General features: G+C 29.1%; 2 protein-coding genes across 3 annotated transcripts in view; one reads left to right on the top strand and one right to left on the bottom strand.

Moving 5' to 3' along the window:
• The first annotated feature begins 1741 nt into the window (after positions 1 to 1741).
• Positions 1742 to 16029, top strand: LOC107455622 (uncharacterized). Of its 2 annotated transcripts, none has more exons than XM_016073251.2 (6): positions 1742 to 1897; positions 6290 to 6348; positions 8484 to 8573; positions 11475 to 11510; positions 14935 to 14964; positions 15858 to 16029. In XM_016073251.2, exons 1-6 carry the CDS (start codon positions 1783 to 1785, stop codon positions 15873 to 15875), a joined length of 348 nt encoding a protein of 115 aa, XP_015928737.1. In that variant the 5' UTR covers positions 1742 to 1782; the 3' UTR covers positions 15876 to 16029. The 2 variants fall into 2 exon arrangements, with proteins under 2 accessions (XP_015928737.1, XP_071039060.1); XM_071182959.1 differs by lacking the exon at positions 1742 to 1897 and adding an exon at positions 3548 to 3710.
• A 2273-nt stretch (positions 16030 to 18302) lies between these two features.
• LOC107455619 (annexin A4-like) overlaps positions 18303 to 25669 on the bottom strand; it is a gene marked incomplete in the record, with an annotated part of 21510 nt that continues 14143 nt past the window's right edge. Inside the window, 3 exon segments of the mRNA XM_043048218.2 lie at positions 18303 to 18534; positions 20376 to 20488; positions 23200 to 23380. Of these exon segments, the coding sequence (XP_042904152.2) occupies positions 18412 to 18534; positions 20376 to 20488; positions 23200 to 23380 (417 nt within the window).

The raw sequence follows: 25669 nt of genomic DNA, 5'->3' as shown, positions 1-25669 counted from the left end.
ATCACTTTTGATATTTCAGAAATACTTAAACTGCATTTCTTTCAAAATAATTTCGACATGAAATTACTTAATTTTTAACGAAACAGATTGCAACTGATGTGTTATATTACTAGGTTCCGGGAGCATTTTTTGCCATTTGCAAATTATCCTATTATACCTATATATACCTATACTTATACCTATATATACCAATTTGGCAGAATGGTGCAGGGGTTAGTGCTCTCACTTCTCAAACATGCCTGGTTTTAACTCCTGTCCTTCTTAATGTTGCATTTTCTAATTAATTGTGTAATCTATATGATCCATTAAGCTTAATGCTACTAACGGAACTAAAATCGTAAGTGAAGATTTAACTTGTCGAAATATTCCAGGAAACAATATCATTAATGCATATATATATATATATATATATATATATATTAAGATAGATAGATACTACTCGATGATTTTTCTCTATTAATGAATTTCGCTATTTACTTCTAGCAACGCAACGATCCTACGTTACCATATGAAAACAAAAGTACCAATTGAATGGTTTAAATACCTTATACCTTGGTTTTTATAACCAGAAGTATGAATTTTTTTACCAGAAATGCTATTACCATATAGTGCGTTAATTGTACCAGAATTTTCCTTCTGTGTAACGTTAAACTGAACACCCAAATGAGCGGCGGATTCGGTAGCCCTAATGTTATTCAATATAGAGAGAATAAAATGTTTTTAGGAAAGATAACTTTAACGTCCCAGTTAATATTAAGACGGTTAATATTGACATGTGAAATATTATAGAAATATTGTGGTATCCATTTAAAATTAATCAAATTACTCATCAGTTGTGGTATCATGATAATATGCGTATTTTTCTGCAAGATAATATAAAATTGGCGAAGTAATTATTTTCTTATAATAGGTAACAATTGTACCGTTTGTTGACAAAAAAAGTCAATTTTCATTCATACATTTTTATAGTGCATTTAACAAATGTTAATATTACTAAAAAAATACAATTTTTATTTCATTTTTTTTTCTATTTTCAGCTTCTAATCACAGGTTCTAAATATTTTCTTCAAAAATGAATTAAATACTTAAGAGAAAATTGTCGGCATCATATGTATCATCATTATATATGTAAAAATATATTAATACACTGCAAGTCAAAAAATTCAAAGTTAACCCTTATTAGATGATCCGTAAAATTTCATTAAAATGTGCAAAGATTGATAAAAACAAAACATAAATATAAATTAAGATTTATAATCAAGTTTATAAGAACTATTACAATTTAACATCGGTATTAGAATAAATGAATATCAAATATTTACATAATTTATATTTACATATTTTATAGAATATTAAAAATTTACATAACAGAAAAGGTATCGTATTCTTTGATTTTCAATATATTATTTTATTCCACGGAATTTTAAATAATTTGGAAAAATAATAGTTAGACAAACTCAAAATTTTCAACACATTTAATAATTCACTAACAGTTCACATCTTTAATCATGCCTTTTGATGATTTTATGACAAGGACAGTGTGTTTATTCATACTGAGGATAATGAGATAATAAGGTTGAATATGATAATAAACAAATATATATTCTGAGAAAAAAACTTTTTCACAGTAAAGATCCGTACTGAGATCTGGTTTCTCATTGTGTTTTAAAGCTTTTATGATATAATTTTTTATTGTTATTGCGATATAGTTGCCTTTATATACAACAAAATGTTGGCCCCTTTTTATTATAAGAGATTAGATGAAAGCATCAGAAATAAACAATGAAAAACTGTAGCTTACTTTTAGTTCTTATTTCAGGCAGTTTAATCATCGTTTCTGCAAAAAATTTTGAATTGAAGAAGAAGTTTGCTTTGTTTGTGCAAAAGCAGTTTTGTGGTAAGTAAAATTTCGATAAAAAAAAAAATGTTATTTTTTCTTTAAAATCCGTATTGTAAAAGACAATAAACTTACTCTTAAACTGTGGTACGACAGTAAAAATCATTCGTTATTCCCTTGCTTCATATATATTTAGCTGAAAAACGAGTTATTTTAAGAATAATTTCTTAAATAAACTGCAGCATAAATCCCATTATTAAGATGCATTGAATTCATCGATCAGTTTCAGTATTTTTCAAAAATGATTCATGATTATCGAAAGAAAAGCATATTTAAAACAACAGGATCAAATTTCTAAAGTCAATTGGATATTATTTTATTATCATTATTAAAATAATAGTGGTATTTTGATATTAAAATTTTCCTGTAGAATTTATATTGGACAATTGTTTTAGTTTAAATACTGGGGAAGGGGTTATTTTTAATTATACATGGATACTGAAGAGTAAGTGTATTATTTGAGTTCATGTGAGTATTGCTTTTTTTTACGTGATTAACAATTGACCTTTATTTACTGAAGTTTTTTAACTGTTTCAAGATAGTCATACTATAGTAGTAATTAGATTATTGTATTAAATAAAGTCAATCCAGTGTAGTTTATACGTTGATTTACTGATAATTCTTAATTGTATCAAAATAATTATACTAAAATAATAAATATTAAGAATAATGTTTGAGTTAAATGCTTATTGTTTTGTTTATAAATTAATTTACTTGGTTGAATTTATTATTTACAAATGGTTTTTATTGTTTCAAAATAATAAATTCACAATAATTAACATTAACACCATTGTTTGAGTAAAGTAAATATTGTTTTGTTTTTAGTCGATTTACCATTGACCTTTGATATACGGGATGGTTTTTAGTTGCTTCAAAATAATCAACCTACAGTAATGAATACTAGCACCATTGTCTGAGTTAAGTGAATATTGTTCAAGTTTTTACCAATTAAACATTGATCTCTTACTTACGGGATGGTTTATAATTATTTCAAAATAATCATACTAGGATAATGGATACTGAGACTATTCTTTGATTTTCAGTAAACCTTGATTTGCTTCTAAATTGCCATTATTTACCAACGGAGCTTTATAGAAGTGTTTTATATAAAGCCAATAAACGTCTCCTGAAAACTTGTGTAACACTCAAAGTTAAACACTCTGTGCTATGATGCAAAAGGCAGTCAGATACCCCCCAGTAGATTAAATTAAAAACTGGTTTTGATTTATGAGTTAATCACCAGGAAAACTTTAACATGAAAAAGAAATCCCAAGTAGTCTTACCTTAACGTTTATAATGAGGCTAAAATTTATTTAATTTACGTTTAAAGAAAGGTAAAATTAAAATATTGTGGAAATTGACAGTTCTTAAATTTGTAGTCTAATAAGCAACTTAGGAAATATCTTGTCACAGCACAATGAAACAATATTTTTTCGGAGAAAAATCTTTGCACTAGGAAAATAATGATATCACTCTAATCCCAGCAGAATGTCTATACCCGGATTTTATCAAGCAGGCATCCATACCCTGATTTTCTTTTTTTTATGTTTTTAATGTTTTTATAGTATATTTCTTACTGTTTCGCAAGATACACTATGCTGAATGGTAATTACTTATATCCGTATCCCACAGAACTTATATTTATTAATATTTTGCCATTTTTCACTATCTATTGAACGAAGCACATCTAAAAAAATAATGAAAAACAACCGCTTCATTTTAATTTTTATTTCTTGCATCATAATCCTTATTTCTGCTAAAAATCTTGAATTGAAAAGAAAGTTTGCTTTGTTTGTGTATAAAGGCTTTTGTGGTAAGTATTATAGAAAGATATTTTTTTTACAAAGCTATAGGATAATTCTAGAGTTATGTCCAACGTTCACAGATGAAGATCAATAATATTTTTGCCAAAAAAAATATGTTTTAAATGTACGCATGTTTGAAATATAGTTGTACTAAGTGAGAACACTTAGCAATTATTTAATATAAATCACATTTATATAATTATAATCCAGACAATTTTGCTTTTAGTTGATTGAAAATAATGAAGTTCAAGCATTGAGATTACTGTCAAGACTGGATTAGAAACATTTTTCCCTTATTTTAAGTGTTTGATATTGAAAAACTTAGATAGTAACGCTGAAGCCAGTGGCGTAGCGAGGGGGGAGCAAGGGGGGCATCATGCCCCGGGCGCTACACACAAAGGGGCGCCAAATGGTCAGCAAAACAAAAAAAATTGTTGGATAATTTTTATTATAATTTATTTCTGGAAAATATATTTTAAATTTAGTGCCGGTGAAATATAATAAATGTTAGTTCGTAAATAAAAAATAACACTAATCCAACTGTAATAATATATTCATAATAGAATTGACACGTCTTTTCCACTGGGCTGACTCGACCTGTGTCTGTCAGCACTTCCTTATGGCATCTACGCTGTGTGGTTACATATATTATCTCCAAATATCTGCAGTGTACAAAGTACAAACATCAGTGTACAAAGTGTTGGTATGTTTGTACAGTGTACAAAGTACAAACATTCTTTCTTTCAGAACACTATTTATTTTTGTTTCTATAAACGCAATGTAGCTTACGCTTCTTATTTTAAAACGATAACAATAGCACTCTAATGTACTTATATGTAATACAGTCACGGAAAAAAGTATCCCGAAAATAACTACTAAAAGATTGTCTATTTTTTAATATAGATACTTCTCAGACGCACAACAAATACAGCGTTTTGCTGTTTCTAGGAAAGGACACTAACGCCGTATTTGTTGTGTACCTGAGAATTATCTGTATCAAAAAATAAATGATTCTTTATTTGTTACTTTCCGGATACTTTTTTCCGTGACTGTACATATCCGTGACACTTACGACAGGTTGTGCAATTCCGTTACAAGTTAGGTAAATACCCGAAATATTAACGTTTAAGTTACTTTGTGCCTGTATTTTTCAGTTTTGCGTCATTGTCATCACGCTCTGCTTAGAATAAAAATGAAATGTTATTAAATGTTTTAAGTTTAATGTTAGCATAAATTATACTGTATATTTCACTGTGTTGCTACCTTTCAAGTTCAAGGCATTCGTGGTTAGTAATGAAACAAATAAGATTACTTACTACATCTACTCAACGATTCTATTATTCAGTGAATAGGGTATGAAAAAATTTGAAATGATCAACTTTGATGACATTATTGATAAATTTGCTTCATCAAAAGCGGAAAATTTATACATAGTAATTAGTTTTATTAATGTATTATAATAATATTATTAAATATATGTATCTCCTTAGATAATAAATATTTACTTTTTTATTGTTTTAAAACTGCGTGTTTTTAAAATATTTCTTTATAAATATGTAAAATAAATAATAGGTATCTTTTGAACTAATTCTAGATGATCATATACATTTCAAAATCTAGTCTTGTTTTCTCAACTACATTTTTTGTCTCAAATTTAATGCCTAGCTTGAGCCTATGACTTTATTTATTTTACTTTATTTATTTATTACTTTGCGAGTATATTTTACTTATAATATTAGATGGTTTTCGAATGGGGGGGGGCGCTGAAAAGGTATTGTGCCCCGGGCGCGAGTTAAGCTCGCTACGGCACTGGCTGAAGCGCAGCTTTACTATCCTATTATCACTATTCAAGCAGCAGAATTAGGATAATAAGGCAATAATCTTTTCACTTTTAATTAGGGAGACGTTTTTTAATGGGGTGGGGGAAGGTTTAGGCAGACATCCCAGAAAAAAAGATCATTTAAAAAAATTAAAACGAATCCTAACAACATCCATGTCACCACCAGTAAATAAATGAAATTGGTTTCGTTATTTTAATTCTCTTAAATAATGATTAACATTGGTGATGATCCTTCAGAATTTGAAAGTTTTTTTTTGTATTTTGTATACTTAAAAATTAGTTTGCAATCCCTAACGTAGTGAGATCTTATTATCCATAGCATTTCCTTACCTGTGGTAAGGTTTTTTACTAGTCAGCAAGAAATCTAAGCATTTCAATAAAGGCTATGATTAAAGAACACCCTGCATATAAAATTTCAGATAATTTTAAGTAACTTCACTTTCTGTGGCAGATAATTTATATAAGCGATATGTGAAATTACTTTATTGAGAAATTGGCCTTAGTTTATTAAAATCTAAGCGATTAGAATTATTTTAATAAGTTCTAAACATTATTGAGTATTATTATTTATTAAGTTCTTAACAATCCTGCAGAAAGGAAAGGAAAATAAGATATTGTTCGAATTTGATATATTTTTACCTTATGCACATATTTAATAATTTTTGTTTCTCATTCCCTAAATTTTATTTTATACTTCGTTCACTGGTAAAAAAATATTTCAATTTCTGAAGCATTGTTATTTATCAGGTGGAAATGCAGAAATGAAATTGGAAGTATTGGATTGTGTGGATATGTTCCCAAAGAAGGTAAGGAATAAAAAAGCTTTTTTTTATTACTAAATATTTTCTTGAGTAAATTTCTTGTCTTTGATAATGTAAATTTTGCACAAAAATGTACTTTTTCAAAAACAGTTGAATTTCAAAGTTTGTTTGGTTATTCTCTTTGCTTTAAACAAATATTTTTTTTCGAATCCCAAAAGTTTTACTGATGTTGCCTGCACTGTGTTGTTGTTGTTGTTTCTAAAAACACTTAGACAAGACAAATTCAGCAGCCATTAGCATTGCAAATAAGGTTCGGAAAGTGGGAGTTTCACTTGACAAGAGAGCACCGTTAGGGTAAAAGTGCGACTTAACTCAGAACTAGCCGGATAGATGGCAGCATTACCGTACTCATCCCTTAACTCATAGTATAGCTCAGCCACCGACCACAGGACTTTTGATTCACAGATTTTAGGAGCACGTATATCACATGTAGTCAATTGGTCTTTAGCTGTTTTGAGAATTGAATTCCAGTTCATGCGGCGTGGAATTCAACACTCTGACCACCGCGCTACCACAGCAAACAACAGCCGTTATCAGTTTCAGTCTTTAGGTGCTATTCTACTTATCTGAAAGTGAATAAACTAATTATTTTATTTGTAGAATGCATTTACAATGTATCATAATCTACCACCCATCTTTACAATACCAGGGAAGTGTAGAAATAAATTAATTAATTTAAATTTTAAAAACTCGTGAATTTTGAATATTGACTTTATCTGGACAATTTTTTTAAAGAAATGTTATGGAGTTAAATTGGCTATGAATCACTAAAAATCTGTAATACTTGTTTCTGGCAGAAAATTTGAGACAAAAGATTGTTAGCTTTTGTACAGTGAGCAAAACTAAAAATGGACCACCCTGTATAATTTCAATTCACAATTGAAATTTACAATCCATCTAATGATTGGATCTTCATTTCCTAGAACTAAATTTAAATGGCTCGAAGGGGTGAATTCAAATATCCTAATCAATAAGGGCAGACGATATTTTAAATTATGAAATAAGACACAAAAACGTACCTACTCTGAATAGACATACCTTTTTTTCGACGGATTTGGATTTGGGATATATGGTCCCCATAGTTAGATTAGGAGAGCTCTCCAAAGTTTGGACTCTACGACGTTAGTTTTACTTTTAAAGTATTTCGCTACATTTCGAAAGCTTTTTAAGTGGAATCGAAACATTTTTACTCACAATTATAAAATTCGTTTATCCAAAGATAATTCCAAGCAAAAAATAACGTTTAGCAAACATTTATTATTTTTTAATATTTTATTTAAGAATGGTAAAAAAAAAAAAAATTGAATTTAAGATACGCAATTTTTCGCATCATTTTGAAGAATGTAATTTTACATAGGAAAATACAAAATTTGAGCCAAATCGGTAGAATAGTTTGATAGAATAGAATAGAATCGGTAGAATAGAAATCAAATTTTAAGTATCTGAATTTTTGAAATTTAATTTCTCAGGAACTATTCAACCGATTTCGCTCAAATTTTGTATTTTGCTGTATAGAATTACATTCTTTGAAATATTGCAAAAATTGCGTTCCTTACAATTCTAAATTTTTTTGACATTTCTTAAATAAAATAATGAAAAATAATAAATATTAACTAAAAGTTATTTTTTGCCTGGAATTTTCTTCGGATCTTGTAATTGTGTGAAAATATTTTTCAATTAGTTTAAAAAGTTCTCGAGATATAGCAAAATTAGCAAAGTTGTAAAATTAATATTAAGGGGCCCAAGCTTTGAATCGTTCTCCTGACCAAACCCCAGATTGCAGATACTTTATATTTTGAGGGTCCGTAATCCAAATCCGTCGAAAAAAAAGGTGTGTTGATTCAGAGAAAGTACGTTTTCGTGTATGATTTAGTAACTTAAAATATCGTGTGTACTTATTCATTAGCATATTTGAGGTCAGCCCCTCGAGCCATTAAGATTGAGTCCTAGAACGTGAAAATCCGATAATTTGATCAAAAGTAATCCGTCAGGGTAATCCATTTTTTTTTCGCACTGTACATTAGATGAAACAAACAATGGTAATAAAAATATGTTAATTTGTTATTAGTTCTTTGTTGAGTAAATTATATATTAATAATGTTTGTTCTGCTTATGTTTAGATTAAAGATGAAACAATTTCGATCACTAAAGAAAAAACAATTTCAGGAGCTTTGACAAAAATTTGTAATGACATTGTTGCTGCCAAGTTGGTAAAGTATTTTGTTAGTTTTTTCTTGATAAACCATTGCAAAAATGTTATGTTCAAAGATATTTTTTTATCTGTAAACTGACATATAAGATGTTTTTCTATCTGTTATATGACAGCAGAGCTGGCAAAAAAGTTTTTCTTTTGACGTATTATTTGAGGAATTTCAATTAAACCATTCATTTGGCAAATTTTCTGTTCATGTCCATTGAACGGTTTGTCGGAAATTCTAATTCTTAAAATTGCTGTTCTTGTCAATAGGTATATAGTGAAAGTACAATACTAAAAAGTAAAATTCACGGAATAAATTATTTTTATGCCAGACTTTAAGGTATCAAGACAAAATTACCGAATTTTAAGACATTTACAAAATTTTACCACATTTCATAAAACCATATTTTATTGTTAATTTTAGCAAAATCATTAGCAAAGCGCATCGGTAAGAAGTACTGAGACTTTCTAGAGTTCTTATAGAGCTAAAACCAAAGTACATTTTACCATATTCTGGCAGTTTTGACCATACTTTTTTCTGAGTGTGTAAAATTTTAAAATAATTATTTCTCACGGTTACCATTGCAATTTCATACATCGACTTGTTTTTTAAATCCTACTTAATTTCCGGTATCTATGAAAACTCGTTAAATTCTGATCACTGAAGAGATTGTTTAACAATTGCGCTAAAAGTTAATTCTTAATCTTACAATTTTAAAGGATTATTTAGTAATTAATTTTTTTGCTTGCATTTATATTGATTGTCCACAGCTTTTCGTGAAACGTATAAAAAGCTTTAGATTGTGGTGTAACTACCACTATAAATATTGAATACCAATTCTCTAGTATATAAGACATGTTAACTTGAATCCATCTCGAGGTAACTTTCGGTAGATGAAGGTTGCATACCTGCCAACTTTCACTCTTTCCGAGAATGGATTTTCAGAGTGGTTGTAAGACAATAAACGAAACACAATCTGACTGAAAAATATATTTATATCTTGATCCCGTTGAAATTAGCTTGAGCAAGGATTAGTGTGCTTTCATATATTTATTGTTATTATTTATATGTAGCGATGGTCAAACTCATTTATAATTATCATTATAATTCAAAAAATTAATTGGAATAACCTGAGCATTGCTACCACTTTAAATATGAAAATAAAATCTTCCGGAAAATCCGGAAGAGTTGGCAGGTATGATGGTTGACATAGTCGATAATAAAATTCCCCTCAAGATATTCTCAGAAATACAAACTCTCTCTTTTGACAATTCAGCAATCCTTCAGCAGTGTTTTGTTAATTTTGAGAATTATTTCATCACGAAATCACGTGATTTATTACGAAACGCGATCTCTTAAATGTATGACTTAAATGTTTTCTTATTTCAAAACCTCTTCGTAATGCATTGTGGAAGATTGTTAACTAGAATGATGAAACTAGATAATCGAAAAAAGACTAAACAATCGAAAATAAACTGCAAAAATTACCCTCTTCGGTTTGTAAGGTGGTCATGAATTTGACCTTTAACAAGGAAGATCCGGAGTTCGAATCCCTCTTCGGGCATGGGAGTAATTTATCTATCTGTCCTTATTGTGAAGTGCCGTCTATATGGTGCCAGCGTTAGATTGGTTATTAAAAATGTTAGATACATTAGGCACTACAAGTTTTAATTTTTCGGAAAAAGAATAGAAGGACGAAATAGTTTTTTAATTTTGATGAAATTCGTTCCCTCGAAGAAGTGGCGATAGCTATTTCATCACTTTGACGAAATCTTTGCTCAGAGCATATGCCAGGAAACGGTGTCGTCCAAAACGAAGAAAGTTTCATAATAATCGAGTATCTATTTTTTACAGTGTACCTTAGCAAATCTAAATTATTTACTGCCTAATTATTATAAAAAGTTAATTCAATATATTTTCCATAAAATGCTACTTAGTAAGTAAGCATCTTAAATTTATATTATAATACAATAAAGAAACACCATTTTAAACTTTAAGCCCTTAATTTTAATTAAAAATGTTACTTTTAACAGGAATGTCACGCTTGTATCCTTCTCTTTTAATAATAAGGATTGAAATGACAAAATTGGTTAAATTAAAATAGCTTAATAATTAAATGCAAGTAAAAATAATTTCATGAAGTTAATATTAAATATCTCTGAAATCAAAAACGAGCAGAAAAAACATGGCTAACAAAGAGATAAATAAATTATTAACAGGGAAATACCGCTATAAATTTACTTACTTTACATTGATGACAACCATAGTTTTCCCGATCTTCTTTGCTAATTAAGTATTCAATCACATAATTTTCTTCCCAATAAGAATGCACCAACAGTAATGAGAAATATTTTTGGATCATCATCCTTTTATATAAAGATATGCTAGCGTGAATTTATGAAATACTGCCATTCTATAGAATGTCGCGTTTTTTTCTTCTTCTTTTTTTTCTGTAGAATGATCGTCGCTTTTTATCCAAAGTATGAAATATGAAAATCATTATGTACATTGACAGGTCAATGTCTCATCATTCTCTTTTTAATCATTTTATAGAATTCATAAGCAGTGTATGAAATAATAATCATTTCCTTTTTAGTAGATCGATTTTAGGCATTCTATAGCATTTCGAAATCTGTGGTTGGGGGCAACGTGTGTCTTATTAATATCATAATAGAATATTTATATACCTTAAATAGTGAATTGCGAAGACTTGTCACAGGGTCAAAATAAATATTTTTATTGTTAACCAAATGAAACTAAATTAGAAAAACGAAATAAGTTAAAATTTTAATATAATGGTTGTCAGTTTGCATATGAATTGGGAGTTTTATTTTATTTTTTCCTTCGAATAATATGAATTAAACTTAACATTTAGTTTAATTTAAGTCATAAATTCTGTTATATATTTTTCAGGTGGCAGAAAAGCTTGGAAATGATGAAACATATGATGTAAGTTATTGTTTCTTCTTTTTAGTAACTTTCAGTTTTGTTGGGTTTTATAGCAAAACAACGATTTATCTTGCATAAATGATAAGATGTTATTTTTTTATTAAATCTATTTTTAAAAAATATCTATTTCGATTGGGTTTGTACTTAAGTCATTTTACTTCTTTTAAATCGTTTTATAGAAAATTAAAATAATCAACTGGTTAAAAAATAAATTTTAAGCAAAATTTGGATGTAAATTTCTTTTAAAATATTATTTTTTGTACAAGAAAAATGGTTTTCTTTCCTTCTTTCTTATACTAACCTCACGCCATTGGGCTAGTGATTATTTTATCTATTGTTACTCGTAAAAAGGAAAGTAAAATCAAAAGGATACCTATTTTAACCTAAAAATAGAGTAATTATTTAACCAATTTTTCGGAAAATTTATAACAATAATACCCTGTTTCCAATAGAAGGTTTAAGCTTTCTTAAACAGGTTTTTCCGAACTTTCAAGTTTTTTTTAACTTGCCAATGGAAACAGGATATTAGTTAAATATATGCACAAATGAGATTGCGCTAGGGAAGACAAGTTTCATAAATTTGCTAAAAACAATTACCTATTATCATTTCGAACAATTCAAATTTTTACTAAAATTTGAACTTTTGCTTTATATTTGAATAATACATAGGATATTTTGGATGTACATTTTCATTAAGATATTACTTTTTTATAAGAAAAATTGCTTATTTCTTAATTTTTTATACTAGCCTATGAGCCATGATTAAAATTGATTTTTTTATTTATTGTTACTAGTAAAACAGCAAGTTTGAGCAAAATGAAATTTGCTTTAGCATGATAATATAGCATTTGATAAATAATAATTATACTTTTCATTTCTTTTAATGTTCAAACTTAATGAATATTAATAATCTAGTCACGTTTGAAGACCAACTTAGTCACCTTTCATAAACTCGGAGCTTTCCGATTCCTCATTGCATTTTGGTAATGAGTCATTTCGACAGTTAAAATAATATTTCAAGTGCTATTATACAGATCGTAAGACTACAGATTTGATTTAATTTTTCTTCATTTATTTGCTTGCCATTGAAATATTCGTACTAGTTAACGTGCATCTCAAATGAGAAGAAATAAACGCATTTAGTCCACATTCTGTACAAGTGTTACATTAACCTTGTTTTTCACAAATACAGAAAATGTATAAATAATAAACCGAAAATTCTAACACATGCTTTTCAAGCAATTCAAAAGATCAATGATTTGTTCGCATCCATAAGAACTACGTAATTGGAGGAACATATACATTTCGCATATTTTTCCCTCAAATCATAACGCTCTTTATTTCCAAAACACTATTAGTAAATTAACTTACATATTTTTTAAAAATAAAATTTCTTGTTATATTTAATTTTTTTAAAAGGTTTAAATGTTTTTGTAAAGAAATAATTATTTTTAACTCTCGTTAATACACTAAATTTTGAAATTTTTTCCTAAAAAAATTCATAAAGTTATGATTTGTTAAAATTTGCTAGATGTCATTTTAGAGATGGAGTTAAAGTTTGATTATCATAGTTTTTGAATCTTTCGTGTGATTCCATAATTCTGAATTATTGTTTTGATAAATGATAATAACACTTTCAATTTTCCAAAAATAGCAGTCTCGTAATATGAGCAATCAACAAAAAAAGACAATTATTTTAAGATAGTATTGAAAGATATTAGATGAAAGATATTATTTATTACAAAGTCCAAAATATTCAAAAATTAATTTTATCAGTTTCATCTATTTATATTTATAGTTGTTTGAAACGCTAAAATGCACAGATTGCATTATATATTTAATGAAACTTGAGATTCGAAATTTTCTAACTGCCTGACAAAAGAAAAAAATCACAAATCTAAATTATAATTTTTTACAGATGAGCTTATAAATACAGATTGTATTTTAATAAAGGTTTATAATTTAAACATGCTGATTCAATGAAGCTAATAAATTAAGGCTGAAAACAAAAAAAAAACTGAATATTTATATATATTTTTTCTTTTTTTTTTATTAGTCTACGAAATTATCGAAATATTACATTATATTTGATAATGTTAAGCAAACATAAGATTTAAAAAGATGGGTTTAAAATTGTAATACCTGATATTAAGTCACTCTGTTTAACATCTCTAGCTTATATTTTTTTATGTTTCGAAACAGTTGTAAATTTTTTTCTGTCAAATAAAATAAAGATAGATTTCACATATTTTTTCATTAAAATATTTAACTGTAGTTATCATTTTCTCGTAAAAGGTATGTGTAATTTTTTTTTCGTCGTGATGGTTTAACATTTTCCTTCATTAAATTGAGTATCACGACGCCTAACCTAAATTTTCACTGCATAGCATATTGGTTATTAGTAATAACCTTAGATTATTACTAATAACCAATTGAAAATTGAAAAATCATCATTGGTATTTTTTTGAAGGAAATAATGAGAGCTATATGATGAAAAGAAATTTCGATTACTTCGTTTGAGCACGTTGGGATTTCGATGTGCACTAAAATGGTTTTAACATTTTATATGGGCTGGGATAGTCTGGTTAAACTAGTGTTGACTGAAGATTCCCCGTGAATTAAATGGTGACTAGGTCACAAAGTCCTCCAAGTTTCCATAACAAGTCAATACCCCAGAAGTTTCTAAATTGGAGACTGATCGTTCTCTGGTTCATGTCAAATTTGCGATCTCTGTGGATGAATGGATCATGATTGGCCATAGATGGCGCCACTGAAAAAACAAGAACTGTACCTTCTGTCTTAAAAATTGGTATTGGCAAGTAGCATAAGTAACAACAACAACATTTTATAATAAAAAAAACTATTCAAAACTTTAGGATAACATTACACGAGTAAAAATCTACCTTGTTTAATTTTGAACCTGTCTCTTTTGACCAAAAAAAGTTTCAAATACACATAGATGTGAAAGACAAGACCATTTCATTTCACAAAACTTGATGAAATAAAATAGTTTTCACTGTAATAATAAATTTGAAATCAGTGAAATATGTTGACTCTTAATGGATTATTGTTCTTGTAGGACCATAAAAAAATAAAACTAATCTTCTTTGACCTTAGATGTAGAAATGCAATTGTTTCTTAAAATTTTCTAAGCCAGTGTATAAAAATGTTTTGTTTCATACTTTGTCCAAGCCATTTCTTTTCACCCTGCTTCAAAGCAACTAATTAAGCCTTTGAGGGTGCAGCAAACATTCAACGTCATTAAACATCGTCAAATCACATTAACAAGAATTTTCTTGGGAAATTGTAATAAACACTTTTCTTTTTCTTTCTTTTTTACAAAGGGGAAACTCGTTTTACTTTCTTTACTTCAATTTCTTTATTTTTATTTTTACTACACTAATAATTTTTCTTAAATTTTCAGCTGGGTGAAGCATTTTGGAACAGATTGGAAGTACGTATTTTTTGTAATTTTCATTTAATTTTACTTACGACAAAATATTTTATTTTTTCTAATTTGTTTTATGTTTAAAGGAATCTGTTATCGATAGAGTTATTTTTCTACTAAGTATGTGAAATAAAAACTCACGAGTTCGTTCTTTCAGAAATCTTTTTTTTTTCTATTTACAATTATAATGAGAGACTTTCAATTTTCAGTAGTTCTGTAGTCTCAAAATTGATTTTGATTTTAAATATAAATTTTAAAACGTTCTTGTTAACAAATTAAAATATGACAAAAATTTTTAAACCTGACTTTAATTTTAATGTAAAAAATAATCACAAAATTGGACACTCATATTTCGAGAAATTAAACTTTAAATCAAAATATTCATGATACTAATCCTAACTATGACGCCCGGTGGCTGAGCGGTAGCGCTTCGCGCTGTCGTGCCTCAGGTCCATGGTTCGATCCTCGGGCCGGGCAAGGTTCACTCAGCCTTTCATCCCTTCAGTGGGTCGATAAAATGAGTACCAAGCATGCTTGGGAACTAACACTGGGGGTTCCGCGTTCGGCTGACCACCTGACCGGAACATATGCTCCTGCACCCCAGAGCCCAAGGTCAAGAAAACTGAGATGGGCACAGTCGGCCTTGGCCCTCTTAATGGGCTGATTTAATGGCCCTCTTAATGGGCTAATTTAATCCTAACTATGAACTATTAACTAACTACCATTGAGCATCTCCATTTGCGTTTTTGCGTGTGGCATATTAAAATATCAATTTATTGATAGATTAAAATTTAAATACAAAATAGATTACCATCAATTATTATTTCAAGAAATTTCTTCTTAAAAATGTAGTACTCTTTTTTTATTTCATTATTTATGTCCAAGTGTTTTTATTTCAGATTTGCATAGACTTTTGATTGTTGGAACTCTGTGAATGTCTTCCATTGTATAAAAGAAATATAACTAAAAAATTTTCGTTATTTATTTATTTATTTATGAGCCTGTATTTATTTTATTAAATGAAATCCTGTTAACCAATTTGAATTTCAATAAACACATTAATCAGTGTTAATGAAACCTTATTTATTTATTCATTATTTAACAGTCCGCAACGGCTCAGTCATACGACGCCGAGCTTTTTATTAGCGTGCATCAATGTCATCAGGCGCATCCTTGTGTGATGTGGCACAGCAAGCAATCGCTATGTCACACTATCGTTGCAACATAATGGGCGGATCCCCTCCAAAATCAAACTAATGCGTAGGAAGTGTGCCTGTACACGGTGATCACCGATATTTGTAGGGTCTGCAGAGGCAGTCATTGAAGTAGAGTAAGATTTACACAGTCTTCAAAGAGGACTTCTATAGTTTGTCTATGGTAAGAACTCCTTCCACCACAAACTCTGAGGCCGTCTGCTGCTATAGAAGCAAGAATAGCACATTTCAGAGAGGGTAGCTTCCCTTCATTCTAGGGCTAGCACAGCAGACTAAAGAAAAAGTTTCCCATTCCTTCGCCGACCCTAACCAAAACCTGCCCTAAACAATGACCCCACACACCTACCTTGAAATAGTTATATAGTTATTTCTCGTTATCATATTCACCACCACGGGTCCAGACGATTAGATAGGGGAGTTCTTACTTTAGACAAACAATACAAGGCATCTGACCACCATTATAATTTTTTTTTTGTAATATTTCAAAAACAAAGACTTTAAATCTCAATTTTTCATTAGGGAAAAAATTTCCTTAGCCTAATCAAAATTAAAAAAAAATTATATCCATTTTAAAAATATAGGAATTTTTGTTAATTGAAATGTGAATAATTGAATAATTGAAAATTGAAATATCTATTTTTAGAACTTTGTTTTTCAAAAATTAAATCAAAAGCTAAAAAAGAAAAAAAAAGAAAGCAAAGCCTTTTTGCAAACAAGCGAGATACCACCAAGGGAAGCAGAATTAAAATTCTGCTTCCCTTCTGTTCTGTTCGATATTCTGTTTGATAACCTGAATTCTGTTCCCTCAAATTCTGTTTGATAACCTGAGAAAATGAAGAGGAATGTGATTATTTGAAACACCTTCATGTTTTACAAACAATCAAGCCGTTTTTGATTCTTTCAGTTCTGCCTTCTTCAGTAATTATTCGACAGATTTTTATACAATTTATATTCTTCCTTCGTCGTTATATTAATTTGCTTAAACTTTTAATGTGTTTAACTTTTGAACACGGTTTTGACGAGAATTTTAGACATTATATCTAAGGTGATGATTTTGAAACACCCCACTTATGAAATATTAAAAAGTGGATTATATTTTATAAGCGATTCATGCAACGTAACTAGAAACAAATATTGAGAAATGCTACACAATGAACAAAAAGAAAAAAGAGTAAATAACTAAATTGAATTTAAAATTATAAACAACAAAGTAAGTCAACATTTTATATTTTTAAATAAAACGTTGTACCTTTCAAGAATATCCGCGATTGCATTTTATTACTCTAACTTTCAGAATAAATTTGTATTATGAGAAAAATAAAAAAGTGTGACATTCTTCTAAAATATATTTTTTTAATATATCAATTTTAATGCATCGTGTGAAATTTTTTATGTTTAAATCTGAATTCTAGATAATAAGATAATGTGCTGAATGCACTGTAAGTAAGGTACTGAATGCGTAGAATATTTAAAATATTTTAGAATGTTTTAAATATAATATATTTTAAATTTAAAATATTCTAGAATATTTTAAATATAAAATCAGAATATTTAAAATATTCTAAGTGTTCAGTGCAGTTTTTTTTTCATTTTTTTCAACATATTTAAAGAATACTATCTCTTAGAATTTCATCTGAAAATTTCGAAGAAGAAAAAATTTCAAACATTACTTTTTAACATCCGAAGCGTTACTTTTTTGTTTAACTCAATGCTCAATAAATTCCATATCTTTTTTTTTTTGCTAGAAATTACACAAATACGAAAAAAGAATAGAAGAATTTCTAGGTATTAGTTGTTTAAATATTTAAAAACTCTAACCAGAGTTATGAACAAAAACTTTTTTCACTGTATATATTTTTCTAAAACTTATGTCGAATACATCAAATTAAATATAATATTTCAATTATTTGAACAATTAATCACTCATTTACTCAGAGGTATCTTCCTTATAGTCTTTATCATTACACCCTGTAACTATCTTTTATGTTTCATACTATTTGAAAGTTACCATTTCTGCCTAAACAATATTTTTAACACAGAATAAAGGAATACAACGAATTCCTTTTTTTTCACACAAAAAAAAAAAAAAATATTCGAGTTATCAAATGCAAAAAAAGATGACACATCATATTAAAAATAAATATTTTATCTCCCACTTAAAGTTATATTCATTCATATGAATACGAATAAAATATTGTGAACAATAGCGTGAATAACGAAACGTTTTTTATATATATTTCTATGGATTTAAAATTCTGAGCAATATTTTTCGGTAATCTCCACTTGTATCAGCATAAATAGCTTCACTCAGATCTTCATTGTACTTCATATGATACCATTCTTGAATATCTGCCAGGTCCACCTGTTAAAAAATAAATAAATTAAGTAAAAAGAAGATTAAAAATGACACTTACTTTATTATTATATATTTTAGAACGCATTGAACAGTAACTTTAAGAAAAAGAGAAATTAAAAATAACGTTTACTTCAGTATTATATAGTTTAAAACGCATAGAACCATAATGTTGCTCACATATGCTACAATCTTAATTTGTTGCTAAGTTGCACCATAGTATCATATTTCTTAAACTTTGTTATAATTCAGCATGAATGACTGCATGGTACAATTTAACACCTTAATAAAATTGCAGAAAATTTGTACCGTATTATGGTTCAAGGTACCGATATTAAGGTCCAAGGTAGAACCGAATCTTCTAACAGAGTAGAAGTGACAAATGTTTAAATTATAACATCGTGCTATTCAACAGTCTTTAGCACAAGCTCTTAAATCACGTGACTTAAACAGCTTAGGAGTGAGGGAATCTGCTAGGTCACACAAAATGGCGGTGGTGAAAGTCGCATCACATATGATCTTACATTGAATCGCCTATTTTTGATCCGAATTCTGTAGAAATTACCTATGTTTAAATCATAATATCGTGTAATTCTTTCGAGTATATCAGTTAAAAATATCTTTAAAAGTATCTAATATCGATAATATATGTGATAATTAGAGGTAAATGAAATTCTTCTAATGGTGGAGGCGAGGGGGTTAACAATTTTTAAACACAGATCGCGTTCGATTAGATATCAAAAATATACGCCTACGCGTTTTACCCTTATCGTACCCCCCGCTCTTTGCATCGCTGTCACAGAATCAAGCATCTTTTTACTCAAAAACTTCGAACAAGGAAGTTCACTTGTCAGCTCTCTCAAGAGCTACTTTTCATTGTTTACTGCTACTGCAGCAGTCATAATAGTTTTCCTCGTGTATATAGTTCATTTGTTTCATTAAGTTTTGTTTAATAAATGTTTAATCAAACCATTACAGTCCGCTTTCTATTACATACAATGCACATAAGTTTGGTCTGGCACAGCTCCAAAAATTTGAATAAAAAAACAATTTATTCTATTGTCTAATTTTCACTTTTATTCTACGCAATTATTTATAAAAAATATTTTGAAATCGCATTTTTTATAACTTATGAAGCTGTCATTTTCTCAGTATAAATGATAAAAAAAATAATCTTTAGCATCCAACTTCAAAACGAAATGTTTATATCATTTGTGAAAAATTAAAAGGAATTTAAAATACACATTATCCACATTCAAAGAATTTGAAAATAAATTTTAAAATAATTTAAGAAATTGAAAGTTTTAAAAAATCAGTTTGTAGATTATTCTAACTGCAATATTTCTCATTATAAAAATTTTAAATGGTACGTCATTGCAAATAATTGCACAAGTGAATTTGATAAATATTTATCATTGAATCAGTTGAAAACTCTCAGGAATTTAAAGCTATATATAACATAAAAAAATATTAATTTTGAAACATTGATTTTGTAGTAAAACAGTGAGACTAACATCTGATCTAGATACAGAAATTCTAATTATTGTTCTGTCATCAATTCCTGGATTATTAAGTTATGGAAAACTCTCAAGAATTTAAAACTGCATACAACATAAAAAAAAATATATGAAGCATTTATTAATTTTGAAACATTGATTTTGTAGTAAAACAGTGAGACTAACATCTGATCTAGATACAGAAATTCTAATTATTGTTCTGTCATCAATTGCTGGATTATTAAGTTATGGAAAACTCTCAAGAATTTAAAACTGCATATAACATAAAAAAATATATATAAAGCATTTATTAATTTTGAAACACTGATTTTGTAATATGACAGAGAGACTAACTTCTGATCTAGATACAAAAATTCTAATTATTGTTCTGTCATCTGTTCCTGGGTTATTTAAAGCTTGATACAGCTGCTTGGCAAAAAATGCTGCTTTGTTGTCTATGCATTCAACTGAAATATTAAATAATGATGTCAACAAACAAACATAGAAACCTTCAATACAAAAATATTAATAATACAGAATGATACATTCCAACTAAATTTATAAATTAAAATATATTTAAAACTTCAAAATAATACAAGAATCGTGAAATAAAGATTTTATATAATGGTATATTAACTAAAAGATAAAAAATCATATAAGAAAATTTTTATTTTTTAAGTTTTCATGCTTACTGTCAAATTTATACTTTTTTTATTGATATACATTGAACTAAATAAGTAAATTTTCTTAGAATACCTGTTTTACTATTAAAAACTTGCAAAAGTTCCTAGTGGATATCAAATAATGAGTAAAAATGTAAGATGGCCCAAAATCACGTCTCTTATATTGACATGAAGTAATCTATAATAAAATAAAGAGTTTGTCTGCCTGCATGCCTGTCGGTGTGTTTCTTTTGCACCACAAAAACTGCTTTTGATTACGTTTTGATATTCGGGCAGTGAGAAAAAAACAATTTTAACTTCAAATCCTAAATGTTGTTAAATTTTAAGTAGATTGCTCGGGAGAGACGTTTGAAAAATGGTAGTTGGGTACTTTATTTATGTCGCTCTAGAGTTGCACAATGGGCTATCGGCGACGATCTGAGAAACATCCCTGAGAATGTTCCGAAGACATACCATCACAATTTTGATCCTCAGCAGAAGGGATGGCTCATCCGCTTGGGTAGCTCGATGACTTGGGTGCGAAATAGAGTACTTTATGGTTGAGCAGTTTAACGACAATCGAAACAGCGCAGATGGTGGACTACGTCACCAAATTAGTATGCGTAAAGTTATCTAAAACTACATTTTTATTTTGTTTCAATGGAACCAAATAATTTTAAATCGATGCTAATTGAACAAAAAATTATGTACTGTAAAGCAAAAGCAAGGGAGAATAATAAATAAAGATGTTAAAAAATAATAAAGATAAAGATGTCCAAGCCGGAGGCTTGGTTTCTATATCACTTGATTGCCGTAATTTTGTGGCTGTGAAGGGCAACCGTCGTTCCCTCATTCCTATTGGACAATTCTCATTCCTATTCCAATAAAAACGTATTCCTATTGGTTACTACTAGTAACTGATTGATCATTGATGATTTGTTCAATTGACAGGTAAGTGAAATGGCTTAGACATCTCTTTCTAGTTTAGTTCAGGCAAAAAGCAAAAATTAGGCATACCATTACTAATGCTAATGGTGAACGAATGTTGGTAATAGATACTAATAGAAATAAGACAAAATAAGCGGTGCACTAAAAAGCGACTAACTAATTGAGAAAAAATATTCTTTTATGAGAAACGTAAAAAATCACCATAATAATTTTGACGCCATTGATGCTTAATAAATTTTGCAATAGAGATGTCAAAGCTGACTTCACTTAACTTATCCGTCAGCTTGAAATCCTTCAATGATGTATCGGTTACTGATGCAGGCAATATAAGAAATAAGTTTCGATTGGGATAAGAATACGACTCGTCTAAAAGGAGTGATGCAAACGAAAAATCATAGTGAAACACTGATATAGTTCAATCTTTGAATGGACATTTCTATAGCCAACACTGGTATTAGGGTGCAAGGTGCAGTTTCAATCGGTGCAAAATATTCCATTAGTAAATTTGATACTTGTTAAAATTACACCAGAACTGTGCAGTTATAACATAAATACAGTGGGGGAGAAACAGATATTTTATAGTCCTACAGAAGGAATAAGTACCGGAACTTGATTGCTTGATTGTGATAAGTTATGATTATAATGAATTGATCTTTAGCAACACCATCATACCAATTCATTCTTAATAAATTTTTACTTTCACCGAATGAACTACTAAAAACGTGATTTGCTTAATCTAATAACGTAAAGTAATTTGTAAGGGCAACAAACAATAATAAATTAAAATAATTGAATATTTTTTCTAACAAATGTATAGGTATGTCTTTCAGATTTGCGCTCAATTTCGCAACGTTGATAAATAACAACTTATTTATTTTCTATCTTTTTTAACCAGTAGCAAGAACAAGTATTCAGTTAGTATAATGTAAATAAGAACGTTAAGTTTGTTATTTTTGTTTTATTACGTCGAATCATATTATCATATTACGTCGAAAGACATTTTTGTACCACCGTGTATTTGTTTCTAGATTTGCATGTTGAGAGATAAAACAAAATGAAACAGTGTTTTTTTTCCAATATATCGACAATCTTTGTTTTTATTGACAAATGCCAAGCCTTGACTATCATGCCATTAGCTCTCGAACTCTCCAATACTTTTGATGCAGATATTTAAAATTTCTGAGTGTTCTGGCTCTTGTCCATGTGATCAGCATTGAAAAGTTGTCCAGAGTCACCTCAACAACACTAGAGAGAGTCTATAAATTAAAAACAAAACAAGTAGGCAGGCAAACAGTCATGCCCTGACAAAAGTCTAAAACTTGCAACTGCTTGGATGGTCTGGTACCAGATACATGGATAATAAATTATCGTTATTGTATTATCAAATTTTTTATACATTACAAAAATGTACATAAATCAACATATTTAACGAAATTAAACAATTGGTTAACGTGAACATCAGTTAATTACTGAATTCTTAAAAACACTTAAGAAACAAGCAATACCTATCTCCACAACATTTACTTTAGAGACATATTAAATAATTATTATAAAGGATTGAACGTCACTTATTGCCAATAGAGCGTGTCTGATGTTTCCACCAAATTCAGATTTAATGGCTTCTTCCATAATGTGGCCAGCTATTCTTTCATAGGCAGCAATCGTGGCTCTCAGCTGAAGTCGACTTCTGGTGGCTAAAACAGTGATGAAAAGATCTTCGTCTGATCCCCAGCTTTTCGATAGACCTGCCTAAGAATATATAAGAGATCCTTAATATAAGAATAATATTAAGGATCACGATTTATATATAAAAATAGTTTTAAGGTTTTATAACTCTATTATTGGAATAGTTATTTTTCGCATAATAATCATTTTGAAAGGTTTTAATTGTTGAATTACATGAAATTATTATTTTTTTTTATTTCCAATGAGCTGCACAATCTGTCGTGCCGATTAGCAGACCTAGTGCGTTCTCTTGAGGTGGTATCCACTCTTTCAGGACCACCACAATGGGTGAGATACCGTTGGTCATGTTAATTTGGACGTCTAGTTTCTGCCATACTAGATGGCAGCACCGAGACTCTATTTGGATGCTAAAGTGCACTAGGAATTAATTTTGCCAGAAATGCCAAGAGCCAATAAGGCACTCCAGGGATCTTTTACATGCCGCATAATCATACGACATGGCCGCTGAGGATTTTCTGCATCCCGAAAATCCGGTGTCTGGGCCGGGGATCGAACCCGCAGACTTGGGCTCAGACGGCCGCCGACAAACCAACTGCGCCACCCAGCCACCACACATCAAATTATAAGTTAAGTTATTTATTAGTTTTAAAGGCTAATTGGAAATTTCAATACACGTTTCTGAGGCTGGGTTAGTCTGGTTGGCAGGGCGCTGGACTCACGTTCGTGAGAACGGGAGTTTGAATCCAGATAGGACGAAGACTCTCCGTGTAGTAAATGGTGACTGATGCTCATTTAATTTGTGGGGTCGTAAAGTCCCCCATGCTCCCATAGCAAATTATATTACTGGAGTTACTAAATTGGAGATTGATAGTTCTCTGGTTCAGGATGAAATTACTATCCGTGGATGAATGAGTGAATGTATGAATCGGTCCACCCTATAAACGGGTGTGACATATGAGTGTGACAGAAGTTGAATTCTTGTCCATAGATGACGCCACTGCAGTACAAAATTCACATTCCCTCTGCCTTAATGGCCGACGACAACAGCAGCAACAATACGAATTTCTAGAATCTTGAAGCATTGCATAAGTATTATCGCTTAAAAAATATCATACAATTTTAAAATAAATGTAAAAATTCCAATCCATAAACACTTTTTAACTTGTCACTTAAATTTTGTTGAGTTTAAAAAAAAACTTTTATCCTACTTTGACTGAATTTCTTCATAAAGTTTAACTTTCAAACTAAAAAGCACAACTACCTATACACAACTTCAAGTATGGCTTTTAAAAATATAGATAAGTTTTTTATCTATATTTTTTTAAGTTGTCATAAACTACAAGAATTTCATGTTCTAAATTCCACATGGAATGTTCTACAGCCTGGTACTTTACTACATGAAAAAGTCGGTATCAGAAAAGTTTCTTGTGAAAAAAATCATTAATTATCTTATCTAATTTCTGTTCTGATCACAAGACATTGTAATGCGCTTCTTGCTGCAGCGTATCCATTTTGGAATTAATTTATAAAGTCGTTGACCTAAATAAAGCCAGCTACGTCAACAAACAATGTAATTTAAAAGACTTCTTTCAATTAAGATCGGTACTTTTCACGAAAGACAGAAATGAGTTTATTAAACTTTACGAATTAATTGAAACGAATGAATATTTTTGTTTTCATTAAGCAATTAGTGTTATAATCGATGTTTTAGTTTTTATTGGATATCTAATAAAAACGTATGAAAAATGACATTATATTTTACAAAAATCTATCGATAGGTCGAGCATAATATTGGCAATCAACTTTCACAAAATTGACAAAATAATTATCAAATATCATAAAATTGGTTATCTCACAAGTAGGTGCAAAATATTGTTTTGTAAAAGGGTGCAATTTTAAAACTAAACTATTTCTTTCTTAAACTGACTGACATAAATGATCGCAGTTCCCAAATTGCGTAATAAATTAAGTAATAAAATCTGAGAAGTTATTTTAAATTTTCTTCACACGCACTCACTCATTGACTAATGGTTTTAATTTGATTTTACCCTACTAAACCTTCAATGCTAAGCGTCTTCACGTTTATTGATCCATGATTTAAGAGAAAAAAAATTTTCTCTTAAAATTTAGTAGTGTAATGAGTTGTAAAAGAATTTAGTGTTGTTTGTACTTACGTAATACATCGAAAACTTAGTTCAGTTTTGGGATATACCACAAAAATATAATTAATTAAAATCTAAAAGAATGCATAATTGGGTTTGGTACATTAGACCAGTGGCTCACAAAAGGTGTTCTGAGAGTTAGAACTTTTCTTAGCTCATGGTGTTTGCAAACTTTAACTATATATATATA

This window comes from Parasteatoda tepidariorum, chromosome 7 (assembly GCF_043381705.1).
Source record: "Parasteatoda tepidariorum isolate YZ-2023 chromosome 7, CAS_Ptep_4.0, whole genome shotgun sequence".
Lineage (NCBI taxonomy): Eukaryota > Metazoa > Arthropoda > Arachnida > Araneae > Theridiidae > Parasteatoda > Parasteatoda tepidariorum.
The sequence above is the reverse complement of the archived record's forward strand: the minus strand, read 5'-3'. Positions and strand labels throughout refer to the sequence as shown.

Coding starts and splice junctions, on each gene's coding strand:
- LOC107455622 (XM_016073251.2), top strand. CDS start 1,783: ATGAAAAACTGTAGCTTACTTTTAGTTCTTATTTCAGGCAGTTTAATC. Junction 1,898..6,289: donor TGTGCAAAAGCAGTTTTGTG/GTAAGTAAAATT, acceptor GTTATTTATCAG/GTGGAAATGCAGAAATGAAA. Junction 6,349..8,483: donor TGGATATGTTCCCAAAGAAG/GTAAGGAATAAA, acceptor GCTTATGTTTAG/ATTAAAGATGAAACAATTTC.